The sequence below is a fragment of the Canis lupus genome, chromosome 11, assembly GCF_003254725.2.
Source record: "Canis lupus dingo isolate Sandy chromosome 11, ASM325472v2, whole genome shotgun sequence".
NCBI lineage: Eukaryota > Metazoa > Chordata > Mammalia > Carnivora > Canidae > Canis > Canis lupus.
In genome coordinates this window covers 68,270,651-68,281,672 of record NC_064253.1, presented here as the reverse complement: position 1 = coordinate 68,281,672, position 11,022 = coordinate 68,270,651, and the positions used below count along the sequence as shown (strand labels likewise).

At 46.7% G+C, this 11,022-nt stretch overlaps 1 protein-coding gene across 3 annotated transcripts in view; it reads right to left on the bottom strand.

Moving 5' to 3' along the window:
* Positions 1-4,834: 4,834 nt before the first annotated feature.
* The window catches only part of ATP6V1G1 (ATPase H+ transporting V1 subunit G1), a 247,032-nt gene continuing 240,844 nt past the window's right edge, over positions 4,835-11,022 (bottom strand). For all 3 annotated transcript variants that reach the window (XM_049116401.1, XM_049116402.1, XM_025432327.3), the window contains exons 3-4: positions 9,999-10,099; positions 4,835-6,646 (exon numbers count right to left, since the gene is read on the bottom strand). In XM_049116401.1, coding sequence (XP_048972358.1) covers positions 6,473-6,646; positions 9,999-10,099 — 275 coding nt within the window. In that variant the 3' untranslated portion in view covers positions 4,835-6,472. The remainder of the gene's footprint in view (positions 6,647-9,998; positions 10,100-11,022) is intronic.

Sequence of the window (11,022 nt, the reverse complement as noted above, 5' to 3'; positions counted from 1 at the left end):
GCAGGATCTCCACAGATTCACAAGGCTGCACGTGGGGCCCCCTCCCCTCCCCGCCTGCCCCAGAGTCCTCTATACAGGCTCCCCTCAACCCCAAAAGCCCCTAAGCTCCAAGAACACAGAGCATTTCTCAGTTCCTCCTAACCCCCATGCCCTCTCTCACTTCCAGTTCTCAGTGGTTGCCATCCCTCTGCATCTGGAAAGTAACCCCAAACCCCATCCTACCTCACCACGTGACTGCCGGACACAGTCTCAGGTCTCGGGTGAAAGGGCCCTTCTTCCAGGAGCCCTTTCCTATCCCAGGGCCCCGGCCAGTCCCCCTGTTCTCAGAGTCGTCCTCGTTTACCCTGCAGCCGCCCCTAGCCCGCAAGGTGCTCGTTGCTAACATCACCTTCCCCAGAGGAAGTGCCCACCTTAGGGCACAGGCTACTTCTGCCCATGCTCCCCGCTGTCCCCCGGCTCCCTGCCCTCGGCGCTTGCCACACGCGTCCGGAGTAGTGAATGAACGGCCGTGAGTGAAACCATCAGGGCTTCAGCTGCAGATAAATCCAAATAAGCACACGCTCCAGCCAGTCACCATTACTCAGCAGTTCACCATCTGTCCTGTCGTGTCTGCAAGGGTTAGAGACTCGTGTGCGAGGGCGGGCTGCGACTCTCCGCCAACCTGGGTGAGGTGCGAAGGAACGAAGCTCCTCCGAGCCTGGCAGATGGGACACGCGGGGGGCGGGGGGCAGCTCAGAACCGCTGGATACTTGATAAACGCGCTTAGGAATTAGATCTTGTTTTTGAAACTAGTCTGTTATGTATCACTGACTTCCTCTTTTAGAAACCTACCACTTAAAACGTTGCCGTGGCCTGAACAATCTCAACTGAGTCATAGAGGCTCAGGTTGGGAAGCTAGACAGACCTGGGTTCAAATCCAGACTTCGCCGCTAACTTGGCTCTGTCCTTGGGCACAAGTGACATACAAAGACTCCTAATGTGTAACTGGGAATTATGATACCTAGCTCAGGAGACACTGGGAGAATTTAACCGTGTATATATATAAAGCACCTGGAATTTTTTTCTGGTATAAAATGTCAGTAAATGTGAGCTATTTTTAAAATTATTTCCAAAGCATTAATTCCGACAGAATTTTCCTTGGCTGAGGACTCCAGGACGTGGACTCGCAGTTGCGCAGGGAGCTCTCGGCGGCGGGATATACGCAGGTAGGTTTAACTGCACGTGAGAGCTCAGAACCCAACACACAGCCGTCCTGGTCAGGAGGTGCGCGGGCAGGAAGACAAGTCACACGCTGCTTGCCGGGAAACTGGGTCAGAACCAGACAAGAAATACTCTGAATTCCTGCCCAGAAGGCCTGGGGTGTCCAGGCCGTTTCCACTCTGCTGAAGAGCCACTGCCGGATACAAAGAGAATAAAAGCGGGAGAGCTCATGTCGGGTTGGGAGGGGCAATGGGAAGTACTCAGGCTCTCAACTAGGGAGCTCCACCCTCTGGTCTTTGGACCTTTACGAACCGCACAGGTAGCCAACCCAGTCATGTCCTTGGAACCTCCAGCCTAGCTTCTCCTGTCTTGTCTTCAGGGCCCTTTCCTCTGCGTGTTCCAGAATGCCACCACTATTCCCTCCCTTCAAGGAGAAAAGGGGAGGGGGAGGCTGTGTGCCCCTGGCCCCCCAAGCCCACCCATCCCTAACTCTCATGCCCTCCAAACAGTGAGCCTTGAATTAGCATCTGACCCAGAAGTTCTTCAAAAGCCAGAGATAAGGGCAGCCCGGGTGGCTCAGCAGTTTAGCGCTCCTTCAGCCCAGGGCGTGATCCTGGAGACCCGGGATCGAGTCCCACGTCGGGCTCCCTGTGTGGAGCCTGCTTCTCCCTTCTTCTCCCTCTGCCTGTGTCTCTGCCTCTCTGTGTGTGTCTCATGAATAAATAAAATCTTAAAAAAAAAAAAAAAAGCCAGAGATGATAGATGTTGACATGATCCGGCGGCTTCCTCCCCCAGAACTACTGGCCAAATCTTTCAGTAAAGATGGTGCCTCTCCTGCCTCTCAGAGCAGCCTACGCAGGGGAAGGGGAGTGGAAGGAGCAAAACCCAAGCTGTCTGCCTATATGGAAGCGCTTCCGGTAATTTTGGAGCCACCGAAGTGGTAGGAGCTAGTTGACAGGAGAACAACACTCGGAGGTCTGCCGGATTGCCCCTGAAGGAAAGACGTGCGCAAGGTGAGAGACGAGCGTGTCAGACTCGTTGGAACAGGTCCCCCTCACCGAGCGGCTTCCCTCGACTCCTGGTACCGCCAGCCTCCTGGCAGGAAGACCACGTGTGCCAAGAACCTTAGCTACAGGCTTTGAAGCTTTAGTTAGGGAGTACTCCACCCACCACAGGCCTCGGGAAAGCCTGCAGGTAGGTTTTCCCTTGCAGCCGTCAGACTGACCCGACTGGACTGGACGCCCACGGTCACTTCCTTACTCTGTGACCAGGAGCATTCTGTAAGCCTCACCGGGCCTCAGCTTCCCCATCCATGAAGTGGCATCACACACCTGAACTGCAGGGCCCTCGGGTTCACACAGGTGCCTGGAACACAGTGATTCCTCGTATGGCCTCCAACAAACTGCCTCACCTTTCAGAAACTCACGGGGTTTTTTCCCCACCTATAAAGCGGGAAGGTATGTCCTGAGGAAGTTTATAGGGATTACACACAAGGTCTGACTTGCTAGCAGCCATTTTATGCCTTCTGTCAAGGAGAACTTCAGTGGGTCTGAGTTATGGCACCAAATAGAATGGCCAAAGAGTTTCCGTGCTTGTAATGGGCAATAGTGAGGGCATCCTTCTTTCTAGACAGCGGTTCACAGGACATCCAATTGCCCGGAGGAGGGGCGCTTGGCTGGCTCAGTTGGTAGAGCATGCGACTCTTAATCTCGGGGTCATGATTCCAAGCTCAGTGCTGGGCAGGGAGCCCACTTAAAATAAAATTTAAAAGGAGAAATTGCCCAGAGGAGCAATTAATCTAGGATGCGAGAGATGTAAAGTGAAAAGAATCACATAGGTGAGAAGCGTAAAAGGGGAGACACATCTGCTCAGTGCTGAGCACACACAGTGGTTAAGCACAGATGCTAAGCTATACTGCCAGTCCCTGTCTTGGCTCCCGCACCGCTCATCCTCGCACCCTCACTGCCTCATAGCCTAGATTAGCTAATGTCGATGCAGAAGCCCTCAGAACAGCAGCCAGCATGAAGGAAGCTGTGAACAACTCCAGCGGACATTTTTTACTAACCGAATATCCAAGCATGCCTGGGCTCTCCTGTCTTAGGCTCCTTGCAGTTAGGCTGGCTCATGCAACCCACGCTGGTCGGTGGGCTGAGAACAGGGGTCACGTGTCCTTTCAGGAGTGAAGCATGTAAGAGCTGGTGGTGCATGTTTGCCAACTTTTCCTTCCCCTGCCTCTGCAATCGTGGAAACCACGTGCTAAGATGGTAGTGAGGCAAAGGGGAAGTAAACTGAGTCACTGAATGACTGCAGGGAGAACAGCTGCCCTGTGGTGACTAAACCTGTATCCGACATCATAAGAAATAAACCTTTATGAAGCCGAGGTCTCAGTGTATCCTGCCCTGACAAATAACAGCTAGTATTAGACGTATAAATCAAGGATGATTAGGAGGGGGAAAGGAAAAGCATGTTTTAGAAAATCAGGAAACATTTGCTGAGCACCTGGTATGTTCCAGGAATCACATGTGGTACTTTGTTTTTGAGAATTCTGTTGCTGCTACAGGACAGTGGTTCTTAACTGGGGGTGGTTTGGGCCCCCAGGGGACATCTGACAATGGAGGGATTTCTGGTTGTCACAACTGAAGGGACAGTACAGGTGTCCAATGAGTAGAGGCCAAGGACACTGCTGAATGGCCTTGTAAATGAACAACACAAAAAGAAGCCTCCCACGGCAGCCCAGACCCTCTCTTCTGAGATGAAATCTTAGTGCCATGTTCTTCTACCTTCCAGTACCTTCTGCAAATACAAGTAGAGGCATGTGAATATCCTTTTTTATGCTCAGTGGGAACAAATCACACACTGTTCTACATATATGTGTATCTTGGAGGTCATTAGTTCATCCCATGTCAGAACCATTATCTGCCTTAGTGGTCAAAGAACCAAACAGATGCTAGTTTATCATGTCAGGCCACAATAAAAGGGAGCTCTTAAAACCCAAGTCCTGGCCCCACTCCCAGCAATTGATTCATCTGGCCTACTAGCACCCAAGCACCCATTTTCCCTGAGTACCGTCAAGCTGGAAGGCTAGAGCTAGTCCCCCCATCTGTGCTCTTCTACAGCCTCCATACCCCTGGGGATCTCACTCCCTCTATTCCCTTCCCTACCAGCCTCAAGCATGTTCTTCTCACCTCCCTTAAACCATGCCCTCCATCAGCCACCACTGCCACTCTTCCCCTTCCCCCCCCTTCCCAGCCAAGTTTCTCCACTCACTCTACATTCCATTCACTCTTCAGACCACTTCAGTTCCTCTCTCCCAGATCACCAAGCTCTGTTCAGATGTTATCTTTCCTCTCAATTGACCCTAGATCACATTTTTTAAGTACTTTAGCTCTACCAACATTCAGCTGGTTGGCCTGAAGGGAAGAGTCAGCAGAAGCATAAGTACGTACAACCCTACTAACCCAGGATGAAAATGTTGGTGGCCAACAGGTTAGATACTGGTTCTCAACTGGTGAATGTGGGTTTTGCTTCTTCATGGTCCTCCAGTTTGAGAAATCTGTATTTACAGTAGACAGAGGTGGGGTTTGGTGCATCAGGAGTAAAGTCCTAACAAAACTGGGTACAGTGTGGAACCATGTTAAGATGGAGATGTTTATTAGATATCCAAATCAAAATAGCAAATAAGCAATTGACAACTCTAGAGTTCAGGAGAGAGAGGCTAGATATAAATTTTGGATCTTCAGCACAAATATTTAAAGCCATGAAAAGAAGGTGGGTTTCAACAAGGAAATGAGTGTAGAGACGTCTAAGAACAAATCCCTGGAAAAAAGAATCAGAACTAAAGCAAGAGACGGAGGAGCAAAGTAGCACATCCCTGCAGAACAAAGCTAACAAAGTGAGTTCAAGAAGAACTAGTCAACCCTGTCCAACAGGACTGAAAGTCCAGTAGGAAGAAGACTGGACCTCTCAATCTGCTCATCACTGCTGACCTTGACATGTGGTTTCAGTGGAGTGAAAAGCTTGACTGGAGTGCTTGAACAGTAAAAACTGGAAAAGCTCATCTAGAAAACTCCTATGAGGAATCGCACTATAAAACGGAATAGTAACTAGTAACGAACATGGCCTGCAAGCAACCCATCGTGAGTCTCATAAAATGTGATTCCTATAAGGGCATCTACTGCTCTCATGCTATTTCAGAACAAGCAAGGAAATCCCATTCACGTTCTCTCTCAACTCTATGTCTACTAGAAATTATTTTGCAGCCAAAGACTTTCAGCTAACAGAGAGTCACAGAGCATTTAACTCTTACAGAGCTAGTGTGAAGCTCCTATAGGTATTACACATATCATTTAGCCCGCCAGGGAGGAAATCTGCTTGGTAACTGGCCCAAGGCTGCACTAGTCCAGCGTGCTCTAGAGAAGAGGCAAACTGCAGACTTACTAGTCTGATGCTGTTTTTCGAACCGGATGTTGGGCGAAATCACAAGTGATTTCCTTCCTGCTAAGATAAATACGAAAAATATTTTCTGAGTATGCATGCAAATGTGTACGTGATACATCTGCTAATTTAATTTCCTACGTGAAATTCTGCAGAACATCTAGGTCAAAGTGTACTCTGCATCATCAAAAAGGATGAAGGGGGGGCGGGAGGGGATTGCATGCCAAAGTCTTTACTTTTAAATGATTATCAGTACACCAAGTAATAACATGTAACAAGTTCTTGAATTCTATCATCTAATAATTTTGATTAAGAGAAAATAAAAGCAGCCCAAACAATTATACTAGTATTTGCTGTTCTGCCCCTTAGCCAGAAAGGACTATTTTAAGGCTGGCTGCTGCTTCACACAAGTTACAATTAACTATTTACTACTTTTTCATAGATAAAGCCCCTGACCTTCAAGAAAGCTTTAGGGAAAAAAATATTTAATCCCTTTCTTTCTTTTAAACAAAAAAAAAAAATTATTTTAACTACATCTAAGAAAGAAAAAGTACCGATATATATGTTGCTTGAGCTAAAAGGCATAGGAAAACAGAACGTATGCACATTAAATTTCTAAGAAATAATGAGGTAAAAGGAGAAAATCTTTGGATAAGCTCTACGTTTGTACAAAGAAGCTTGATTTGCTATTCTCCAAAAAGTGAAGGGACCTACACTATAATATACAGAAATAATTTAATGCCTTTTCACAAGGATGTAACTCAAGCTGTGCTGAAGCTTCATATTCCAGGAAGGCATATAAAATGCCAATCTGCTCACAGAGCTACTTCTTCCTCTCCTATCCATTGATGCGGTAGTTTTCATGGATTTCTGGCCGGATGTCACAGACAAAAGCCAAGAGGTTATCCAGGACTTCATCCCTGTTCTGCTGGAAGTAGGTCTGGAGGATGGTCATCTTCTCCTGGGTCTCCTTCTCCACTTCAGTGCTGCAGCTGCCATGGGATCCCAGAGCCTGGAGTCAGGGGAGGGGTAAGGACACATAGGGAAGGTCAGGTCGACACTCAGGCTGGTCCAACTTCCTTATTTCTGGAAAAACCCAGTCTCATCAGTGAATACAAATCATCAGCAACAGGCAACGTAACCTTGTGACTGAAGAGCATGTGGGAAGGTGGCGTTCCCAGTTAATGGGAGCAAAAACTGATGCAATCACTCTGGTGGCCAACCTTCAAACATCGATCAAAAGTAAACTGCACATTTCCCCTACTCAGAAATCACCCCAGAGAGCAATATATTCATTCTATGTCAACCGTATAGCCCTAACCAAAGACTGGAATGAACCTAAAGATCCAATAACTGAGGACTGGTTAAACAAATCATGGGGTACCTATTCCAGAGAACATTCTCAGCTATAAAGAAAAATAAAGTAGATGTGTGCTGCAAGACAGAACGAACTGTAAAATATGCAGTTTAACAGGGAAAAAGCAAGATATAAAATGGTGTCAGTATGGTTGGTAAATGTGTTTGGGTCGTTTTAAAAGGGAGAGATAAATGAGGTTATTAAAAAAAGAACACCTCTTAAAAAAATAAGGGTGGAAGGGGATGCAATTTTGAAGAAACAGTTTCAACATTACTAGTTAACGTTCTAGCTCTTATATTCAGCACTGGATTCACCAGTATTATGTATACATGACATCTATTCTTTCAAATATAAATACTCGGGAATCCCCTGGGTGGCTCAGCGGTTTAGCACCTGCCTTCGGCGCAGGGCATGATCCTCGAGTCCCGGGATCAAGTCCCATATCAGGCTCCCTGCATGGAGCCTGCTTCTCCCTCTGCCTGTATCTCTGCCCCTCTCTCTCTCTCTCTCTCTCTCTCTGTGTGTCTCTCATGAATAAATAAATAAAATCTTTAAAAAAAAAAAAAAAACGTAAATACTCTAGAAGAATATGCAAGAAATTATTAATAAGTGACTATTTCTGAGGAGGACTGCAGGTCTGGGTGGGAGGGAGACTAACTTCATCGTTGCCTATTTTACTGCTTGAATTTTTTGCCATATTCACGTCTTATTCTTTCAATCTCCATTCACAATTTTAATAGATACTGACATATATACTTTAGTCTTCACCGTATAGTCAGCTTTCCATCATGGGTATGCCTACTTGGTTAGAATGAGACCTTGATCAGGTTCTTCTTCTTCTTCTATAAGCCCTTTATTAACAAGTCAACAAGAAAGGGAGAAAGTTGTAAGAATACTTTTCTTGGAGACCCTCGGAGGGTCAGGCACTGTCAGAACTTAGCAGGCCCAGGAAGGCAACCCAGCCAGAGGCAGAACAGAGATGAGGGCCCTGTCCAGGGAACAGCAGCCCCGGGGCACCAAGAGGGAGCGGCTTGGGCCTCAGGCAGGGAATGTGCAAACGTTGTTGAGGCTGCACAGGGAGGGATGGAGTGAGGGGTTCCCGGAGGAAGCCCAGAGCACTGTGTTCCCCTGCATGGGCAGACACACAGGAGAGCCAGTGCCTACATGCAGTTTACACACAGAGAGCGGAGGAGGAATCCTCTGGCAGGAACGGGGGTGGGGAGGGCTCGTCCCAGAGCTTGAGGAAGTAGCTTAGGGAAGTCTCCCATCAGGTTCTTGAAGATGAAACTTTTTTGTGTTTGACCCTATCTTCTGAGCTGCTCTTGCCTCTTTCCATATGTATTAACAACTATGTCCCTTCCAAGCTGTACATGCTCTCTAGTGCACAAGGTGAAAGCATTCTCTCACGTCACCTAGTCCTCCATAACCTGTAAGGAGGCCATCACTCCCCTTTTCACAGATGAGAAAACCAAGGCTAAAAGAGCTCAATGTGAGGGACGCCTGGGTAGCTCAGAGGTTGAGTGCCTGCCTTCAGCCCAAGGTGTGATCCTGGAATCCCAGGATTAAGTCCCACATTGGGCTCCCTGCATGGAGCCGGCTTCTCTCTCTGCCTAAGTCTCTGCCTCTCTCTGTGTCTCTCATGAAATAAAATCTTAAAAAAAAAAAAAAAGGCTCAAAGTGTACATATAGTTTCCCGAGTTCAAACTTAGGACTCTTCATCCTTTATTGTTACTGTAACTGCTCATATTGGTGGAACAGAGGGGCATTTCCTGTTAGTTAGCTCAGTTGCTCTTATTTTTAAAAGGTCCATAACCCAGTCCTTGGGGGGAAGGAGGGAGGAGAAAAGGGGACAGTACCTCCATTCTATGAATATAAACTATATGCCCGGCCTCAGTAAGTTGTCTCAAAGCTGAAGGGGTTACAATGAACATGCTAGGAAACCTCAGAGCTCATGCTTGCATCACAGCACTGATCCTGTCTCCAGAAGCAACTGCAGCATCTATGTACAAATTAGAGGCGGCAGCTGCCCTGACAAGAGTACTTCTACACTGTCTTGTGGGCAGTCTGGCAGTTTACAGCTCTGCCCCAGTTCGAGTCAGAGACATCTGAAGTCTTAATAGCACTGAAACAGTCCAGTGCAAAGAGGAAAGACACTTGTGCTACTTACTGCAATGAGAGAGGCATGTGGCTTTAATCACTGGACTTGGGCCTGAGAGGGTGTGTGCCTGGAACCAGTGAAGGTCACAAGGTAGACTTGAGAATGAAGCCCACAAAGACATGGGCCGAGTTGAAAGATGGAAATAATGTCCTGAGAGATTAAGCTCCTGGATCAAAATAAAGTTAGCCTTTCACCTGAGTTTTTAATTACGTACACCAATAAACTTCACTTTGCTTAAAACCTGTTTGAATTGGTTTGAACAGTAAAACCAATTACTTGTATCCTAGAGTCCTGACAGTTTCTTTTCTCTGTGAAGCCCTCCGCCATCCTCCCCCTTTCCAGAATTTTCCGTTTCATGATCTGTTGTTGTACTGTTATTGCATGCATCTTCTGCTTCGTAGCCCAGCCTACCCTGTTGCTGAGTGTCTCGACTACACTGGAGTGGGCTCCAGCTGGCGGATGTTTATGACCACCACAGCCCTTCTCACAGCTGTAGGTTTGCATGACCTGTACTTTGTTATTGAGTCAGACTATACTGACCATCAGACTATAAGCTCCACGAGACAGGGACTGTCTATCTCTGTTCACAGCTGATCCCCTAGCATCTAGCACAGATTAACATGTTCAATAGATATTTGTGAAATGACTAAGTGAACACTAACACTCAAAGTTAGTTAAAAGCTGATCACCTAGGAGACTCAGCCTGGACATGCAATAGCCAAATTTTCAAATTTCAAATTTCAGAATCACAATCTCCAAGCTGTGCTGGATATTTTGAGACCCTGGGGAAAAGGGGAGAAGAGGAAAGCCTCAGGAATTAAAGCAATAATGAAAATAAACCAGGCCCACCGCAGCTTCCTTGGCCTTGAACTCCTTCTCTCTTTGCAGACGGTATTGTTCAATTTCAGCCTGAGCTTCTTCTTTGGCCTGCTTCAGCCTCCGGTTCTTTCCTGTTTTCAAAGGAAAAAGCTACATCAAGAAGTGGTTAAAAGACAAGCAGAAGAGGAAGGAGAGACTGAGATGGTAAATTCTAACAGTAAACAAGGAAAAAAATTTTAAGGTGCAGTCCCAAGAGACATGCATGGGAAAGAGGGAATACAGAGCTAACTGCCGGTACAGGTTCCTGCCTCCTTCAGGCTATACTTAACTAGGAAGTGACTAGGTCAAAAGGACACTCTTCCCAAATGATACTGTAAATGATGGGGAAAATTCTGGAATGTGTCAGAATATTCTCTCCATCTCCACTATTAAGAACCAACATAAAATGGGTGACATTAGCCATCTGGGGGAACTCCTCCTCTTCCCAACAAGTAAACACCTAAGTAGCTTGCTGATGACAACCAGAGCTCTGCTGAGACGCTGAGCAAGACTAATATGCTCCCAAGGGACATCAACCTAAAATGTAACTGATGAAACAGATGATGTAATATTGGAAACTAAAAACCATGCCTGTGCACAAGAAAATAAGTGATGAAAGGGATTCTGGAAAGGAATCCTGAATGGGAAGAACTGGATAGTTAAGACTGCACAAGCATCTAAGAAGGGAGGAGACACAGGTGCTCTGGTTTCTTGAAGAAAATAAACACACAGTTGAGAAAATTCTCTAGATGCCATGGGAGCCTGTATGAAAATATGCCACAAGACCAACCAGCACATATTCTTTGTTTTGAATATGTGATCAAACTCGCTGATCAAACTTCTCAGATACCCAAATTAGTTGGGGGGGAGAGGGGAGGAGAACTTAAGACGATCAACCTGAGCATTTATTGAATTTAGAGCAAAGACATCCTACATCTAAACGCAAGCTTTGTTAGACATCAATGTATATAATTTCCCAAATCCCACTCAACCCACAGGCATGAATGAAACTGAA